Genomic DNA, 21,353 nt, shown 5'->3' with positions numbered 1-21,353 from the left:
GTAGAATGTTCTGTTAAAAGCACTAAGATAATGGACGCCGCAAAGTGGCGATACATCGTAATAAACGAAGAAAGCAACTATAGAAACTTAACAAAATAATATGAAACTATAATAAATGTTATATTTTTATTAGTAAGAATAGATAAATTGTCTCCTATCCGTTATAAGACTCCTTAACTGTGAGTTTCTGAGAACAAAAACTCCGTTTAATAAAAAACCTTTTGTTATACTGTTTTATCAAAGATAATGATAGAGATGACGATATATTTTATATAAAAATTTTGGTCTCAGAAACCAAAGTTATGCCTCAGGTACCAATTAAACGACGGGTTAAAGATAAAATTTCAAGGGCGTATAATCAGACGATTTGATAATCATCTTCTTTTTGTAATCAGATAAAAGTAAGCCAGGAAATCAATGACATTTTCTATCCATGTATGTAAATATCAAAAAATGTTAATTAAAAAAAGCTCTGAGTTTTTTTTGATTGAATTGAATCATTACAATCAAAATACTGGATTTAAATTCATAAACATAACAATCACGATTTCCTATGAAAATATAATAGAAGTTTTGTAGAAACTTGTCTAATAAGTTCCTGATACAAGCTTAGATAGCGCCCGCATTACTAAACTAAAAGTTCGCATATGCTAAGATCTAACAAGCTATGAGTACAATATACCTTTTCTTTTGTTTTAATATGTCGTTGACCTTACAAAAGGATTAGAAAGGGACTCTAAAAATATTGATAATATATGTAACACTAAGTGTCGACCGCAACTCCGTCCGTCTTTATTTTTATAACAGAAGGGGCAAACGAGCAGCAGGAACACCGAGGTGTTCCCGCTACTCGTGTCCAGAGGAACCGCAGATGCCTTGCCGGTCCGTCCGTCTGTAATTTAAAAAAAAACTTAATTAGTAGCCTGTGTACTTTATTACTATGTTCTACATCTATGCCACATTTCAACAGGATTTATTCAACCGTTCAGGAGATACCTACAAACAAACATCCATGGAAACATTCGCATTTATGATATTAGTAAGATTTTCACTTTGTATTATAATATTGTACATTTTAGTTTACGCTTAACTATTGAGACTCTTAATTATAAAAGTTTTGAAATTACAAACCGATACTGGGACTAAAACTTGTGAAATCGGTCGACACCCAAAAGTTTTAGTTTGCTATTTAATCTAATGGTTTGACTTCCATACGATACCATATAGAAAATACTTAATTCAAGGTCATTTAGAAAGAGATATTAACTTGAATCTTGAGTCATCTATGCCTATTTTATCATTCCAATATCTCCAAAAAATAAAAAACTTAATACCTTTGCGTTTGTGATTTATTGAATGAAAACATTTTTTATAGTAAAGTATTTATCAATATAATATATTTCAAATATAAAAATATATTAAAAAACATACTATTATTACTAACCGGGATGTCATAGCGACGTTATCATGAATAGGTTCTTGAAAGAATATATCCTTTCTTATTTCCATCCCTTATTACCTATTAATTGTAAGTAGAGTATCTGCAAACTGCTTTGTTCCTTGCAGATGTCTTTGCGATTTAAAATTGGACAAAGTTATAGCTCAATTAACAAAATAGATGAACTAAAATATTTAACAGTGGTAGAGCCCGTTTTAACATCTTCACACGAATTATCCCGGCTCGCCTGGTGATACTACGACCACACAGAAGACAGACGTGAAGTTGAAGCAATTCGTCTGATGAGTGTGCGTCCCGGAGGCCTAATTTAGTACTCTTTGCCTTTTCACCCTTTTTCTTATAAAGAAAGAATGGGAAGTGGAAGTGGACTTTCCGGGTTAGAGAATGCATTAGAAGGGAAAATATTTTCTTTCTGTGCAGCCGCTCCTCCGTCGATTAAAGTTAGGCAACGCAATTGCGTATGTCTATGGCTCATTTGCAACCTTATGGTATATAAAAATATATAAATTTAATTTGTACACACTTTTTAAATGTTTTTGTGTTTAATATTAATTCAATAGTGGTATAAAATGTTACTATTCATTCGTAATCTGATATTCGATGATATAAATTGTAAATTTGAAGTTATAACGTAATGGAACGGATTTCATTTGCACTAAATTAACGTTAACAGTCCGTGTGTTGTATAAAGAATTAAACAGTATATCAAATAATTTGTTACTTTTTTAATATGATTTTTAAAAAGGTTTTATTTATATTTTTTTTTTAAATACTTGGCACAAATAAAACAAATCTTACTATTTAATTATAAATGCGAATGTTTGGTTTTAAAGATGCATGAATTGATTTATGTTTGACAGAAGGTTTCTCCGGAACGGCTGTATTGATCTCGCTGAAATTAGCCGTAAATGTAAAACATAGTCTGGAAGGAATGAATTTTGGAATTTTGGAAGGAATTTTTTTTTAATTCCGCGCAGATGGAGTCGCGCATGAAAGCCAATCTTACCTACAAAATCAAAGTAATACACTAATATGTAATTTTTTTTATATAGAGAATATTAAAAAAAATAATTAAAAGATTATTTAAGGTATTTAAGGTTTTCAGCAAAGTTTCCGTCGTGTAAGTACGCTTGTTTTACTTTGAACGTCGTTGTCAAATGCCGCAAAAAGTTTTGTCACGAAATGAACGAAGAATTTTTTCATATAAATTTTTCTTAACTTGAAAAACATTTTGATTTTTCTCTTCAAACACTTTTTTTTTCTTATAAGTAATTTTTTTATAAATAATGGTAAAATTACTTTTTCTATGCATATGTAATCTTCGAGAGTAGTAATGCAAACATTTTATTTATATTTTATTTTATTTTTAAGAACTGCTAACGTTTAATGGCAATAGGTCGGCTACGGCCGTATAGTCCTAGAATGGCGGTCACCCGCTAGATGGACCGATGATCTCATAAAGGTGCGGAAGTATCCAGTACGGATTATCGTGACTGTAGCATTCGTTGCGTTATATTTTGCACGTTCACGTTCCGACACGTGCTGCCGGTCCAAAGGTCACATCGATTGACGCCACCTCTCTCCGGCATGGACTTATGACGTGTACGTTCGACTCAAATAACATTACTTTTATGCATACACTACAATGGCGATCTTTGGGAGGCCTACTCAGCATTGTGCCATTAACATTGCTAATATAATATTGTGCCAGCAACACGTGGCTAATATAATATACATAGTGTTTTTTTTCTATCTAGTTACTTTCTTACTTTACATTTGTCTTTATAATTCAATCTGTCAAATAGATATTATTATTTCAGATATTTCTTTTAGACATATGTTTGGTATAAAACATACAAGATAAAAAACATTCGGTTTGTTTTTATCCTTTTCAAGCGGAAAGCTTTGCTGACTTAAACTTTTTGTTAAGTACATATAAAAAAGGAAGGTCCGAGGCAGCATATGCGCATGTTCCGACCGCAGGAGTAATTAGCGAACAGATTAAATGAATAAATTTAGAGGAAGCTTTTTAACTGGTCTCAGCTTCATAATGTAAGACATACAAACATACAAAGAGGGTTAAATAATGCAATTATATTAAGTCGAAAAATGTTTGTTACCTCTTTCGTTTTATTTATATTGTATTTTAATTTGATTTTTATTTTCTGTGGAGGTGGTTTTTTAAACATGATTAAAAAGGGATGTTTATGTGTACACATACAGTTATTACCCACAATAAATCCTCTCTGTATCGCAAGGTTAGCTGTAAGAGAACTCTTTTAGAGTTAAGCTCACCTGTACATCACTGTACTTCTATGTCATGTTACACTATGTACTTTAAATTGTGCACAAAGCTTAAATAAAATAAAGGGAGTGACGACTCAGGTACATAGATTGATATGGTGGACGAAAACTGGTGCACCTACCTTACGTTAGTGGAATAAATTGGGGTAGTTATGGCCTGGAGAAAGAAGAAATAATGTACTGCTTTTTTATAAATACAGAATAAAAGTCCTAAGAGCAACAACAGGGCGAGATAGCGTCACCCAATATTAAATGCTTCCAGGCCATATTGTGGGCACAGTATCTATGTATTCAAGGAACGCAACTGATTTTCCGTCCAAATTCCATTTAACTGTCTTATCCACGTATCCTTTTATTACAATTTAAACATATTCGTCTCATTTACGTTACCAAGAAATTGGAGTCGACAAAACGTGTCAACTCAACAGAACGTGACGTGGAAACAGTTGGATTATCAAAGATTTCAGAATAAGCGACAGTTACTCCGCAAGTGAAATTGTTCGGGTAACTTAAGAGTGTAATGAGATACGAAGGAAATTGTTTACTTTCGTAATAACTTAAGTACGGTATTAAATGAAAACTTAACATAATTCAACTTAAAGATAATATTGTTTTTATGTATTGTAACGAACAAGCAGACTATTGAATTCCGAATGACGAAGCGACCGCTGCCCATAGACATCCGCAATTGCAGATGCGTCTCCTACCTTTAATCGTCGAAGGAGGGGAGACACAGAAAGAGAATATTTACTCTTCCTATGCGTCATGTCTCCATGGTAACCTAATTTGTGTTTTTAAAGTGATTACATATGTATCAATTATGTCAGGGCAAAAGCAATAAGTAAAATCGATCGATTTCAATCGCACAAAGGTACAGTCAATGCAAAAATAACGTTGTTGAAAATTTTTATTATAATATATTTAACAGTAAATATCAGGCAAGCAAGAAGATATTTATCAGTCTTAAGCTTAATTCGTTGTATATTTAATTAATTATTTTTATAATGAAACCCAAATTAAAATTAGTTCCATAATTTATTAAAACAAATCACATTTATATCAACAAAAAAGAAATGAAATCCACCTTTAAATTGCTAGAAAAACATTTCGCGAAGCTTTCTAGAAACATCATTTTTAACACAAATAAATTTTAAAAATATACTTGTAAATATAAGCACCGGACAGACAGTTGCTAGTGACCGCGCTAGTAATTAGAGCGAAGGCTAAATAAATAAATTCATGTTGAAAAATCTGTCTGTAAATTTGCACCTGCTTGTATTTATTAGGCCCTACTTACACAAGGCGATATAAATCTTTGAAACTCATGCATGCGTCACGAGTATGGCGTTTTCACACTCCGTATACACAACGTTGAGTCAGTCAACATAAGAATAGCGACTAAATCATCACCAGCATAAACGCACTATACGGAAGTATCCCCACTGAGGTTCTCGGAGCCACTAGGCCATAGTCAACCACGCTGTCTCAGCGCGACTTGGTTGACTTCACACATATCTTTGAACTTCTTTAAAGTTCAAAGTGCTTTGTGCAGGTTGCATCATGATATTTTCCTTTACCGTAAGAACGTCGGAAAAATATACATATGTGATAAAGGTACCTGCAGATTACTAGTCAAGAGCCCCTGAGCCACCGACGCTCCCTAAATAGCTAACAGGAATTTCTTGAAAGTCACAGCGACTTTCAAGAAATCAATCGACTACAAGGTATGACTGGGTTTAGCGACGAAAGAAGCCCTTTATAAACTTCGGTACAGTATTAGGAAATTTTAAGGTAAAAGATATAGTTTTCGACATTTTTTCCATTTTATTAAATTAGGAATAAAGTTATTTGGAAAGAATTAAAATGTCAATTTTGTAGATTAAGTGGTCGTTTGCTGTTTATAAGAACTCTTTAGCTGATAGGCTTGAAGATTCTCTTAGGAGAAAAAACTTTGGGAATGATTGTGTTTATCATATTACACGCTTGAAAATGTTTAATTTACCCCACATAGTGTTGAAGACTGAATGTGGAAGAGGAAAAGATTTCTTTAGATTAATGGTTTTTTGTTTATTTATAGCTGTTTTTGTTTCACTTTAAAACAGTTTCCCTTACAATTATAATGCCTGAAATTTCTCGATAAAGCCTCTTCGCTTAATTAAATTTCTTAACGACATAAGTTTGGAGGAAAATCTTGATTCGCTACGAAAAGATTTACTGAGTACTGTTTTGTATTTTTCTTTTAAATTAAAACATCATCGCCTCGCTTTTGTTTCTTATTTCTTCGATTTAGATTCCTTTTTGTTGATTCATCTGAGATTCGAGATGAAATAGATTACGAACCAATCAACAATTTTATTTCATCAACTTTGTTTAACGTACAATTTTTTTTTTTTTATAAAATATTAGCAGATTTTTTTGTAAATTTACTAATATTTCTTTAACCATTCCAACTAAGCACTAGGCTTGTGCTAGGATATGGTTTACGACAATAGTCGAATGGCGGGATTCGAACCCACGACCTGGTGGTCGGAAATCCGTACCCTTAACCATTAGGCTATTGACGCTTTCAATAGCCTAATGGTTAAGGGTAATGGTGGATTGGTTTATGAGAACAAATCTCTTTATAAAACATATCGTCATCACTGTCATTATTATAATAATACAGAGATAATAATATTTTTCAATCTGAGATTTTGGTCTCAGAAATCCACGACAAATCAATCAACAGATAAGAATTTAAATTAATCTATATTTTGGTAAGAATTTTTAGAGAAGCGTTAATTTTTTTTTAATTTTTGATTCGAGAGCAAATTAATTAATTGAATTATTTTTTTTAAATTAATTAATTGAATTATTTTTTTTATTAATTAATTGAATTATTTTTTTTAAATTAATTAATTGAATTATTTTTTTAAATTAATTAATTTAATTATTACATTGCCATTATTTTTAAAATCGTAGAATATAATGTTACATTATTACTTATTTCATTTTCAAGACAACTTATTGTTATATTGTTCGCATCGAAACGTCTGTTTTGTGACCAGAATAAATTTAATTCACAGACTGCAGACAACGTACGCTTACAAATTTTTTCTTTTGTATAAGTAAGCTTTTCACAACGTAGATAACTAAATACAATTTAATTTATTTAATTATAAGTGTCTTTATGAATTAACCTACTTGCTTTAAGTATTTACTATAAAATATACTAATTATTTCATTTAGTATATGAGACAATAGTACAGTGCAGAACACAAAAAAGTTTATTTTAAAAGCTACTAAATACAAGCGGAAACATTAGGTCGTCGTCTGTACTGACCGAATAAACGACCCGCGTCGACGATTCAACGCTGCAGTCGCGCGCGCAACACGATTCTCGCGACACAAACATAATTTTTTTTCTTTTTTTAGAAATATTAGCAGTTTTTTTGTTAATTTACTAATATTTCTTGTACCATTCTAACTAAGCTCTAAGCTTGTGCTAGGTTATGGTTTACGACAATAGTTGAATAGCGGGATTCGAACACCTAACTATTGGGTTACTGACGCTTTTGTCGACGATTGAAATTGCCTCGTTTACGAAGGGACTAACAAGAAAATAATTAATAATCAATTGCTCCGTAGATAAATATAGCTAGACACAATACTATAGACTTATTGGCTCACGAATCTCTGTATCATCATCATCAGTTCACTATACCTCCCCACCGAGGGGCTCGGAGCCTACTCTAAGTTAACGATAATTAGCCATAGTCAACCACGCAGGCCAAGTGCGGGTTGGTTGACTTCATACATATCTTTAAATTTCTACCCAGATATGTGCAGATTGCATCACGATGTTTGCCTATACCGCAATAACGTCGCATAAATGTACATATGTAAATCGGAAATCAAAAAACACATTGGTTCATTGCGGGATTCGAACCCAGGATCTACAGATCGCAAGTCAAGTGCTTAACCCCTGAGCCACCGATGCTCTAAATATCTGTATCACGGAACTTAAACACGTTCAAAATACACTTTAAGTAACAGATCATAAAAGGGAGTTTCACAAAGGCGATACGTAAACATAAAATTTAGGGCTAACTGGAACATGAAAGAGGTGACGAGTTTACGTTGACAAGTTAACACCTGTCTTGCTTCGTGTTTCGTAGAACTTTGTACGGGAATAAATTACTCGTCTTTGTTTATGGAGATTCAAGACAGGCCTTTAATTAAAAGTTCATATTTTGTATGTAATACTGTTAATTTAATTTGAAAGGTGAATTTCAATCTTTTACTTTGAAATTAATTGACTTAAGTCAGACTACACAGAGTCAGTACTTATCTTCGGACTTACTAATATTATAAATACGAAAGTTTAGATAGATGGATGTTTGTTTAAAGGTATCTCCAGAACGGCTGCATGGATCTCGCTGAGATACACAGTTTGGAAGAACACATAGGGTACTAATTAAGTTTTTTTTTAATTTCACGCGGACAGAGTCGCAGCCGACAGCTATAATAGTTTAATATGTTTTTAGTGGCGCAATTAATTGTCATCTCTCTATCTCTCTTGGAAAAATACAGACGTTATATGTTTTACACACTTACTATCTTGCTCATATTATAAATACGAATGTTGAAATGGATGGATGGATCAATTAGTTACTTTTAATGCTTGAATTAACTTCTTTACTACTATATCTTTAATATTATCTCCATAACGGCTACGGGTCTCGCTGAAATTTGGGATACATATAGAGCAGTTTCTGGAAGAACACATAGGCTACTAATATTTTTTTTTTTATTTCAAGCGGACGATGTCGCGGGCGACGATTAATATTTCAATAACGGAAACTCATGTTTAGAATGAATCTTTATATGGCAGAATAAAGCCATGAAAATGACATCACAATCCCTTTAATTATTTATTATATGCTGCCATTGTTCGCGTTGGATATTTGAGGTTTAATGTTAGATATATGCGATGCGTAACATTTACATAATAAACGGAACGCTTTAACTAACGGATACTGTGGTGAAATCATTTCTATCTATATGATGTCTTTACTATAATAAATCTCAAAATTTTTATCTCACCACAGACTCACTCAGGGGTCAAGCCAAGCACCAACAGGGGTCAAGCACTTGACTTGCAATCTGCAGGTCATGGGTTCGAATCCCGCCATGTACCAATGTGTTTTTCGATTTCCGATTTACATATGTATATTTATCCGACGTTCTTACGGTGAAGGAAAACATCGTGATGCAACCTGCACATACCTGGTAAGAAATTCAAAGATATGTGTGAAGTCAACCAACCCGCAGTTGGCCACCGTGGTTGACTATGGCCTAATCACCCTTAACTCAGGGTAGGCTCCGAGCCCCTCGGTGGGGACGTATAGTGAGCTGATGATAATGATGATGACAGACTGAAATCGAAGCAATCCCTTAAATGTTAAACAAAAAGGTGATAACTAAATAACAATAAAGCTCGTTTAATTTTACAACTATCCGTAGAATCTGGGTTCTTAAAAACGGGACAGTCTCTTAGGGCACTGATTACACCCACCCGCAAAAATACTCCTACTAAAAAATATTCAAATATCTTAATAATATTACAAATAAGAATGTATGGATGTTTGTTTCAAGGGCTGAAATTGGTTTCTAGAAAGCCTACATGGATCTCGCTGAAATTTGGTATTTATGTAGAACATAGTCTGGAAGAACGCATAGACTACTAATTAAGTTTGCTTTTAATTCCGCGCGTATAGAGTCGCGGGCTACAGCTAGTTCATAAGTAAATCTAGGTCGACGTGTATCTACATCCTGACATTAAATAAATAACAAAGCACAACAAAAGCAATAATGGTAACAACGTCAATTAACAAAAGAACATCAAATAGGTTCCCTGAAAGTTTGTTGCAATTGTTCCCGTAAAGGTGCTTTTTGTACTTTTATATGGAGTAGGTTAACCATCGTTGAAAAAGTTGGTAAAGAATTTTTAAAAGGATTTTAATTAAAATTAGGACAGGTTATACCTTAACGTATATAAAAAACTAGCTGCCGCCCGCGATTTCTTCCGCGTGAAAAAGAAACTTAATAAATAGCCTATGTGTTCCAGACTTTGTTATGCATGTGTGCTTAATTTCATCGAAAACCGTTCAGACGTTCCGGAGATACCTTCAAACAAACATCCATCTAAACTTTCCCATTTATAATATTAGTAAGAGAGTTAGTGATAAATAATGAATTTGATAAGATGCTTTTATCAAAAAAAATATATTTTTCTTAAAATAAACAAACAAACTACCTTAAAACCAAAGTCTATATATGAAGTAGTTTTATCTTTTTTAAAAATATTATTTTGGCTATATGTAGAGAACCTAATAATATTATGTTGTTAAGTTTTCATGTTCTTGTTTATTTTTTGCAGGATTTATTAATTGCAGCGTTTGCAAATAATTAATCCTGCAAAGTCCTTACATTTGGGGTCACTACGCGGTACCAGGAGATCAGAATGACGGCGGAGCGGGCCGCGAGAACACGCGCCGGCCGCCGCTCGGCTACGATCGGTCGAGCGATCGGTCCGACGATAAATCCGACATAAAACGGATTTATCACGCGACTGCGTTGAAGCGATTTGTGGTTGCGGTGAAATTGTGGAGTAGGATTTTTATTCTTTCAAAGTAAGTTGATTTTGTTTATCTTTTTTTAATCTTTATTAATTAAAAATTTTACTATAATAAAGAAAGTATATACATACCTCAATATTATTTTATGCTTATTTAGAGAAATTAACAATGAAATTATGTAGTGATACTATATACTAAATAAAAATAAAACAATTATATTTAACATTTTTTTTTCATCTCGTGAAATAAAACGGTAGAAAATAATATAGAAATTGAGAAAAGCTCTATATTGAAGATAATGGCATTCTAAAATATGACTAGAATTTATTGGTTTGAAACAATTATTTAATGAAAAAAAAACAAATGACTTTCCCGTTACTTATCTGTATTTGTTTTTTGTAAGTTACATTTATATTGACATTGCAATTATAAAGCATGTTTTTCTTTCTTTTTTTACACTTTATAAAGCGTGTTAAATTCAGCTAGGTTTTTTTTAAAGAATGTTTTATGAATAAAAAAAGTACAGATTTTAGTAGGCCAAGTATCTCATTAGCGGATTGATAAAATTGATTATGTAGTCGCATCAAAGACTCTTAAACTGGAATATACTAGAAGATGTATTCGTGTGTAACTTCAAAGGCTGACTGCTATTGACGAAGTGACGACTAAAGATTACGTCAAAGGTGAAAACGATGAATTCAGTATTTTTAAGTGTCCATAAAATGCGAAGATTGGTGAACTAAGAAATAATAAAAATAGCTTAAGTAACATTTATGAATTACTAGCTGTAGCCCGCAATTCTGTCCGCGCAGATTTAAAAAAAAAACTTAATTAGTAGCCTATGTGTTGTTCCGAACTATGTTCCACATCTGTGCCAAATTTCAGCGAGAACAATCCAGCCGTTCTGGAGATACCTTCGAAACATTCATCCATCTAAACATTCGCATTTATAATATTAGTAAAAAGTAAGATTAAATAATTATATGAACATAGGTATTAAAAGATTGTTGCCGATACCAACAGACCTTTTTAGAGGGTTTTTTATTCATAATTTTCTATTTTTAAATTTAGAACGTTTTATGTTTTTTATTCTTTTTATTATTCTAAAATGTTTTAGTTTTAAATATAAATTAATTCTTGTGTGTGCTAATTGTTTCTTTTCGCTTCTTTATTTAATTATTACATTTTTTAATTTTCATTCTTTTCCAAATTTCCCCAAATCGTCGCTCGTGTTTTTCCTTCCTCTAAATTTATTAATTTAATTAATAAGAAGACATGTACTCCTAGTTAATAGTGTGAGTGAGTGAACGACGGAGTGAGCGAGTGAACGAGTGAGTGAGTGAGCGAGTGAATGATTAATTTACAGACTGCTATCGTTGCAATTACAATATATCACTAGTGCTGTAACTCCACAAATGCGAGTTGTTAATTTTGTTGTTCAATTTATAACATGTCTTTATTATACACCTGAACAACTTTATAATTGATTCATAATTAACATCGGGTAAAATAATTGTTGTTTTTATGTAATTAACTCTAAAATACTGTACAAATCTATTTATTATAAATATAACTCATAAGATATGTATTTACATGAACTATTATATAAATTTGATTTTACTAATTTTTTTCTTTTATATATATAATTCTTCTGTGAGTGTGTATGTCACTGAACTTCTCTCAAACGACTGGACCGATTTTGATGAATTTTTTGTGTGTGTTCAAGGGGATCTGGGAATGGCTTAGACTCACAATTTTGATCAAATATTAACTTCATATTAATTTATTCAAATTAAAGACGTGTAGACAGGACAACGTCTGTCGGGTCCGCTAGTATCTTACTAATATTATAAATGCGACTGTTTGAATCTATTTATGGACGGATGGATGGATGTTTATTACAAAGTATCTCCAGAACGGTGGCATGAACCTCGCTAAAAGACATATAGAACATAGCCTGAAGGAACACATCTGTTTTTTTTTATTAAGTTTTTTTTTAATTCCGTGCTGATAGAATCGCGGGCGATAGCTAGTCTTTAATATAGTAGTCGGTAATTGCTTCTAGCTATGTTTAATCAACAAAATTTTTGGACAAACTGCTGTAGTAATCTTATTTAATTCATGAAATGATAAAGAGGAAAGATTAGATTGTTTGTTTGTTTGCATGGAATGTTGGCTCCGAAACTACTGAGTCGATTTGAGAAATTCTTTCAGTGTTGGAAACTTACACTATACTAGGGTAACATAGGCTGAATTTTCTACTAGATTTTTTTTAATTCCGCGCAGATGAAGCCGCGAGCAATTGCTATCACAATTAAACAAACAAATCTATATATCACTGACATTATACACACAATTATAATTGTATATATCATCACTTACTATCTTGTAAGATACGAAGTTCTACACCCATTAGCATTGTCGTAACTAAGTTAACTGGTAAAGAAGATTAAATACTCCAAAGTTAAAGTCAATGGTGCAAGTGAGACTATTAAGTTGTCCAAGCTAAGCTAAACTTCCATACTTAGCTTGTTAATTGGCCATGAAAAGTGCAGTTCCAACGTCCTCTTGTGTTCCGAGGATGCACTATTGTTGAATGCAAACTATTATAAATGTTTCTTTGCGAATGTTTTAATGGAATTACCCCTTAAACTTGATTATCTTCTATGAATATATATACAAACGGACCTTTTTAGAGGCTTTTTTTATTCATAATTTTGTATTTTTAAATTTAGAACGTTAAATGTTTTTTATTCTTTTTTGTTATTCTAAAATGTTTTAGTTTTAAATATAAATGAATTCTTGTGTGTGCTAATTGTTTCTTGTCGCCTTTATATTTATTATATTTTTAAATTTTCATTCTTTTCCAAATTTTCCCAAATCACCGCTCGTGTTTTTCCTTCGTGAAAATTACAAAAATAGTCGAATGCGAGAAATCAAACCCACGACCGCGTTTGTTCTTTTTATTAGGCCATTGACGCTTCAATAGAGGAAAATCCTTACAATAGAAGCTGGAAGATTGCTTCTGTTAAAAGCGAATACTCATAAAATACAGTATTATAGGGAATCAACTACAAACTCCATTAAAAAGTTAAAATCTGAGTTTCAGAAAGCAGGGTAACGTAAATGCTAAAACGAATTCTGTTTAAGCTTTTAAGCCAAATCCCGAAACTGCTGACATCGAGTGCCATCAATATTTTACTATTCCTTTTAATGAAAAAGAAATTCTGATGACAATCGAACTCGATCTATTTTATTTTATCAAAAATGTTTTAGTAACATTTCTTTTGCTTTAAATTGGTCAGCTAATTATTGGTTCCTTATAGCTGTCACGTGTGATTGGTCAGCTAAGAATTGGTTCCTTATAGCTGTCGCGTGAGACTCCGTTCGCGCGGAATTAAAAAAAAACTGCCTAGCCTGTGTGTTTTTCCAGTCTATGTTCTGCAACTATACCAAATTTGATCGAGATTTGTTCAGCCGTTGTGGAGATACCTCCAAACAATCCATCCGTCTAAACATTCGCATTTGTAATATTAGTAAGACTAGATATTGCCTTTCACTTAATTAAAACAAAACAAACGAATAACGTTAAAACAAAATAGATTCTTTAATCTGAACGTTCAGAAAAATCGACGTCAATAAAAAAAAAAAACAATTGTCGTAATCTTTTTATAATACTCCCTGTGAGCTCGGAGACGTTATATTACAAACTATCGGGGTGTCCTTTATAATTCCGGAGACGGTTGGCCGTAAGCCCCAGGCTAGGCAAGTCGCCCACGCCGGCCAATAGACGAAGATAAATGTACGGCCATTCCTAACCGCTTGCTTTGTGCTTTGGGAATTATATCTTACTTTGTGACAAGTTTGAAGATATTGTGGAATTAGTAAATATTAAAACAATTTTGGAAGAAATGTGTCTCTCTCTCTCTCTCAAGGTGCCTCTCCATTTAATGGAGGTTGGCCGTCAGCTCAGTGAACTTGAAGAAATGTGTACTAGGTATTTTAACAGATTTTATTAATAGGTTTGTGTGTACGTCATCATTCACAAAAAGTTCCCAGTTTTTTTTAACAAGTACAGACAAGATCAGTAACAAACAGTATTGGCAATTGAAGTTGTTGACTTAAAAACTAAAATATCACAATTTTTTTTTATATCAGAAGGCGGCAAACGAGAGAGCGGCCAACTGATATCGCTGAAATAGCGAAGTGACCGTTGCCCATAGACATACGCAATTGCATATGCGTTGTCTATCTTTAATCGACGGAGGAGAGGATGCACAGAAAGAAAATATTTTCCCCTTCTATGCATCCACCCATCCGGAAAGTCCACCTCCACTTCCCATCCTTTCCTTAAAGGAAAAGGGTGGGAAGGGAATGAGGACTAAATTAGGCCTCCGGGACGGCACACTCATCAGACGAAACGCGGAATTTCTTCCACTTCACGCCTGTCTTCCGTGTGGTCGTGGTATTTCACCGGGCGAACCTGGCCAATTCGTGCGAAGATGTTAAAGCGGGATCTACCCGACTTATCTGGTTATCTTCTTAAGGCATATAAATTCTGACATTTGGTCTTAACATCAGAACCGAAAATATATATTTCTTTATTTTGATTCGTATTTAAGTCAATGATGTACAATAATTTAATTCATTCATATCGTTGAATAATTGAAAGCCATTAATATGTCTCATATTGTACGAGAACGTCTGTTGTCCCGGTCATGTCGTAAACCAGTGCGGGCTGACCTTTATGACGCATTATGTGACTACCACAATAGAGTTATGGAATCATGGATCTGTGTTTGTCAACGCATATATCAAGCTTATTGAGATCCAAGGCATACACAAAGAATGGTTAAATAGATTCAATAGCATTCTTGTTTTGTTATAATTACTAGTGCTCCAGAAATTATTTTTTAAATTCTTTTGTATCTTTAGTTTGTAGTTAATTCACTTTACCTTTTATGTAGCTTTTGATGTTATTTCCAAAATGAGTTCAAATATATTATTAAGTTAAAATCAATGGCTGTTTCGTATGATTTAACTAGCTTACGCCCGTAACTCCGTCCGCGCAAAATTAGCCTATGTATTTTTGCAGACTATGTTCTACATCTGTGCCAAATTACATCGAGATTTGTTGAGCCGTTCTGGAGATACCTTCACATAAACATCCATCATGTACACTTTCGTATTTATAATATTCGTAAGATTTCAATTTCAAAAATATATTTGATGTCTTAAATACCATATTTAAGACTAGCTGTCGCTTGCGACTCCGTCCGCGCGGAATTAACTAAAAAGTATTGGTCGCAGCGTGTTATACAACTAAAGCTTTCCCCAATAAATGGACTATCCAACAAAAAAAAGAAATTTTTCAAATCGGATTAGTAGTTCCTGAGATAAGCGCATTTAAACAAACAAACTTCTGCTTTATAATATCATTATGGGATATTTCGTTACATAAAATACTTTGGTAACAAAAATGTACACATAATTTAGTCGTATAATTATCAAAATATTAAACTACGTAATCTAGCAGATTATGAATAGAAACTCTTCGAATATTTTACTTTGTAAGATAGTGTAGGAGCCAGATGGCCCCTTAATGTTAATGACCAAAATATAGGCCAAGAGTCTTTACGATGTTGACAACCTCGTTTGCAGAAGTGAAATTTTGCACCGATAAAGTTATGTCCCACAATCTATAAAAGTAATTCACCAAGCAAAGTAGTTTTGTGTTAATAGGAATCTATTTTTCTAGAATTCTTCTGGTATGTTTATAACCTAATTAATCCTTACTGTTCCTATTATTTCTTACAACGATATAGTACAAGAAATTCACGAATTCATTTTATTTGAAAACTGTTATGTTTCAATCACATTATGGAGATATCCAAAATTTATTTTAAGGCATGAGTTTAAAATTAAATATTCATTTCTTTATCATATTTTTAATATAGTACATTTCATATCCAAAAAATATACAAAACATATTATATTAAAAATAGAACACCACCGGCTGCGGAATCCCATGACTGAAACAACCAGTGGTCAGGGCTGCAGAAAGGAACCTTCTCACGATGCGTGCGGTTTCTAGGATAACTGCCTTTTGTATCGGGCCCTTAATCCAACTGTTTAGCGAGAGCTTCTTGAGATGTTGGTCCAAGCTCTTTGCTATCAGTCCATTCACCGATACGACTATCGGAATAATGGTAGTCGATTTCATACGCCACATGGCGGTAACTTCGTAAACCAAATCTTGGTATTTTACAATTTTTCGTTTTTTAAAAAAATATTATGTTCACTGTAATAGTTTTTTGTAATATTTTTTTGTTTCAGATAAATAATCTTGAAGCTGATATGAAATGAAAATTCAAGATCTTTACAAACCGCTTTGGTTAATCGTAATATTTCTGAATCAATCAGAATGTGATTGGCTTAATTGTGGTCACATTGAAAAATGTCACTGCAAATGGTCATCGGGAAAGAAGACTGCCACCTGTTCTTCAGCAGGGCTTACAAATATACCAAGACTGTCCCCAGATATACAAGTTTTGGACTTACACGACAATGCACTGAGAGAACTAAACAGGGACACATTTACTGGAATAGATTTGCTAAATCTACAACGATTGAATTTAAGTGATACTAAATTAAGAAGAATTCATAACAACGCGTTTAGAGAATTAATAATTTTAATAGAATTGGACCTCTCTCATAATGAACTTCATCATTTGTCACCAGAAATATTCGATGGAATTGATCGCTTGAGACATTTAATACTTCACGATAATCCACTTAAAGAATTCTATTCTGAACAATTTCCGATTCTACGACATTTGAAGAAATTAGAAATATCTAAATGCCAACTACATAAAATTCATCCCCTTGCATTTTCAAATCTTAGAGTACTCGAAACGATTCATGCACATCAGAATTTACTATCATATGTACACCCGAATACCTTTAACTTGCCATTTTTGAAAACTTTAACATTGTCAGACAATCCCTGGTACTGTGATTGCAGATTAAGGAATTTCCATGAATGGTTTCTCAACGCTAATCTGGGAAATGAAGAAGTATTATGTGCTGGACCAAAGAATTTTGCTAACATATCATGGCAATATATTAAAGAAAACGAATTTGTTTGCCCTCCGCAAGCTACTTCTAATCCCACCGTCTTAAGAGCAGAAGTTGGAGCTGATATATCATTCGGATGCTTTGCTTCTGGAGATCCAAAGCCAAATGTATCCTGGTATTTGGGTAAGAAGGAAATTCAAAACTTAACAACAGACGAAATTGAAATCAAAGTTTACAAATATGACGTAATAGACAATGAATTCAATACTGATATGATAAATAAAAGTTCCCAATGGATGAATATAAGTATTTCTAATATAACGGATAAGTTTTCAGGAGAATGGATATGTCATGCAAATAGTTTTGTCGGTGAGGCAAGTGCTAATTTCACTTTATTTTTATCAACACCACGAACTGCAACCGCACGTTCTGCTCCAGAATTTCCTAAATTAATTTTATTTATTGTTTCAATGTTAAGTATGACTCTAATAGGTTTTATAGCTACTTGTATTTGTTGGAAAACGAGACGCCGAAGTTTGAGTCCAAGTAAAAGTTTTACAGACCAAGAAAAGAAATTACTCGATTCTTCTTTAGCAGCCAGTTGTGGTAGACAAAGTGTTGATTTAAGTTCATCTTATGGCTTTGAAATGTTAGACAGGTCAACGTCTATCGATAGTACGGACACTCAGCGTTGTTTGGATACTGTTCAAATTACTTTAGAAACTTCTGGGCAATTTCCTTCACCGCCGATAGAGTTTACTTTACCAAGTTCTTTCGCTAATATATTTATATCAGTGCAATTAACTGATAAAAGTGAAGGGAATTCAGATTTTTTATGTAACGAAAGAAACGTGTCTCATTGTAGACCATGTTTTTTCGAATCATCAAATGATAATACCAGTAAGAAATTTAGAACACCCAGTTGTTCAACTTTATCTTTTTCAGAAAATAATGCAACTAGTCGTACAATGGAAAGGAATTTAAAAACTTCTTTGTCATCCTTTTCAACTGAATTCACAGCTCTTTGAAGTAGTCGCGATATAAAATATTATATTGTATTCCTTGTTATGTCACATTTAATTTTGCAGTACGAAATATTATATTATACTTTTGAGTGTCGTATTTAATTAGCTTTAATATAATTCAGTTTGAGTTTTCTATTATTAAATTTTAATTAATGTACTTAAGTTTACAGTTAAATATTTTATATTAATTAGTTTTAGATTTACACAATAGGTGAAAATACTTAATAATATTGTGTAGTTATCTTTTGAGGCCATAAGAAATATTATTGTTCATATTAATTTAATCTGAATCTCGAAATAAAATGAGAGCTTAGACCACAATGAAGTTGGTAGATGATTTACTTTAACGCATTTCTATGTAACCCTTAATTCGATGGTGTCCAGTGTGTCGAACGAAACTAATAAAATATCTACTGAACTATTTTAGAGAAAATTACGTAAGTAAGACTTTACTAAAAAAATCATTTTTTTTTGCTATAAAAAATTTCGTCGAATTAAGGGTTAAAGAGGTTTAGGTTTACTAAGAAATAGTTTTTATCTTTATGCACTTTTAAAACTCTATTTTTAGATCCGTTAGTATTACTTAGTATTTCATATAATTCTAGAAATGTTTTCTGTCTACTTAAATATGCTTTTGGAATCGGTAAAGATTTGTAATTCTATAATAAAGAACGGGCGATATTTTTAATTGTTTTCTACTGTTGGGAAGAAAATCCGACACTGTTCCGGTGTACTGGCGCAACACTAGCCTTACTGAAATGTCGACGTTTATGTCCCCTCACTAATCATTCTGACACCGAATTTTGTAACGAAAGCACGTCGTTCGCGCTAAAGGATTCCAAGCAATAATATCTAAAACTGCTATTATAATATTTTCATGTATTATTTAATAAAATATGTTGGCATAAGTAAAGTGAGAAGTTTTGGATATTATTGAAAAATCATAAGTAACTTAGTTAATAATTTACTTTGTCACCATAAGCTCACTATACGTCCTCACCGAGGGGCTCGGAGCCTACCCTAAGGGTGATTAGGTAATACTCAACCACGCTGGCCAAGTGCGGGTTGGTTGACTTCACACACATCTTTGAATGTCTTCTTAGATATGTGCAGGTTGCGTCACGTTGTTTTCCTTTACCGTAAGAACGTTGGATAAATGTACATATGTAAATCGGAAATCGAAAGACACATTGGTACATGACGGGATTCGAACCCAGGACCTGCAGATTGCAAGTCAAGTGCTTGACCACTGAGCCACCGACGCTTAGACAATGACATCATAATTTGCATAGTTTGTGTCGATTTGTAACAAAATAACTAGTATTACCGTAATATTGAATATAATTTTAAGATTTTTACTAATTACTGTTATTTATTTAATTTGATGAATTCTACATTAATGGATATGTTTGTTAGTTATTTTAATTACGTTTTTTGTACTCGAACAATTCAAGAATTAATTGACTTATACAAATAAACAGTATAAAAAATGTTTTGTCTTTCATTATATATTTACTAGCGGACCCGATAGACGTTGTCCTGTCTACACGTCTTTAATATAAAAATTCGAATACTATTTAAAATTTGACACTGCGATGGTAGCGTCGTCTGTCGGATCCAATGTAAAACATTCCAAAATCAACAACTAATAATAAATTAAAAATTAATTAAAAAGACATTGTCCAGCGGACAAAATTGTGAATCTAAATCATTCCCAGATACTCTTGAACACACACAAAAAATTTCATCAAAATCGGTCCAATCGTTTGAGAGAAGTTCAGTGACATACACACTCACAGAAGAATATATATATATAAAGATTTTAAGAGTTTATGAACCTAATAAGATATGACTTAATTTTGTGAAAAACGAAAAGATGTGTACGAGAGTTTAAATATGACTTTTTCGATGTTTTTGTGTCGTGAGTGACTACCGGTTGGGTTAAAATAAGTGCATTCGCTTCGAAAAGATTCCATAACGAACAACAAAAATGTATGGAACTAACGAGCGAAAAACACACGACTTATCGAAAGTTATTGTCAGTTCTGTACATTTTTGAAGTTATGGAATCGTTTCGGAGCGAATGCATTTTGTCTAGTCCCCCAGGTGAATAATGAACACACAATCTTACATGACAGCTAAAATTCCAGTATCATCTTAGATAGTGTCTTTATTCCAAGATACGTGTACACACATGTACACGTATCGTGTACGTACGTACGTGTACACACATGTTTCATTTTTACTCTGTACAAATGTGTCGAGATAGCTCTACTAAGTCAAAAGAAATGAAAGTATTCTTCTTTGTCAACAGAATCAATTTAAAAAATTTCTTTTTATTTTCTTTAAGAAATTCCTTATTTTTTGAAAATAGAATTCAGTTTTCCGACCTATATCTTTCTATATTTGTTTGTAATTAATTAGTTAGTTATTTTGTGTTAATTAAAACCAACAATTTCGTTTTATTTTACTATATCTTACTAATATTATAAATGCGAATGTTTGGATGGATGGATGTTTGTTTGATTGTATCTCCAGAACGGTTGCATGGATATCGATTAAATTTGGCATAGATGTTGAACATAGCTCGGAAGAACACATAGGCTACTAAGAAAGTTATTTTTTTTAATTCCGCGCTCATGGAGTCGCGGGTGACAGCCAGTTATAAATATGCAGAATTTTTTTTTAAATCAACAGCTAGAAATATGTCACGACAATTAAAACGTCGCTATTTGTGTTTTAAAATAAACAAGTGTTCCTTCAGTATTCGTGGAAGTAATTTATTTAGGACTGATCCCGGAAAAGTTTTTGGGTAACACGTGACATAACGAGGGGATAGCCGAATCGGGCGCGTGACATTTAAATTTG

General features: G+C 32.7%; 1 protein-coding gene across 1 annotated transcript; it reads left to right on the top strand.

The window, feature by feature from the left end:
* Positions 1 to 16,745: 16,745 nt before the first annotated feature.
* Positions 16,746 to 18,488, top strand: LOC106120603 (leucine-rich repeat-containing protein 24). Its single transcript, XM_013315956.1, has one exon. The coding sequence runs from the start codon at positions 16,746 to 16,748 to the stop codon at positions 18,486 to 18,488; it is 1,743 nt and encodes a 580-aa protein (XP_013171410.1).
* The last annotated feature ends 2,865 nt before the right edge of the window (positions 18,489 to 21,353 follow it).

The sequence above is a fragment of the Papilio xuthus genome, unplaced genomic scaffold (genome assembly GCF_000836235.2).
Source record: "Papilio xuthus unplaced genomic scaffold, Pxut_1.1 DF826949.1, whole genome shotgun sequence".
NCBI classification, from domain to species: domain Eukaryota; kingdom Metazoa; phylum Arthropoda; class Insecta; order Lepidoptera; family Papilionidae; genus Papilio; species Papilio xuthus.
This window is presented reverse-complemented; position numbering and strand designations above follow the sequence as displayed.

Coding starts and splice junctions, on each gene's coding strand:
- LOC106120603 (XM_013315956.1), top strand. CDS start 16,746: ATGAAAATTCAAGATCTTTACAAACCGCTTTGGTTAATCGTAATATTT.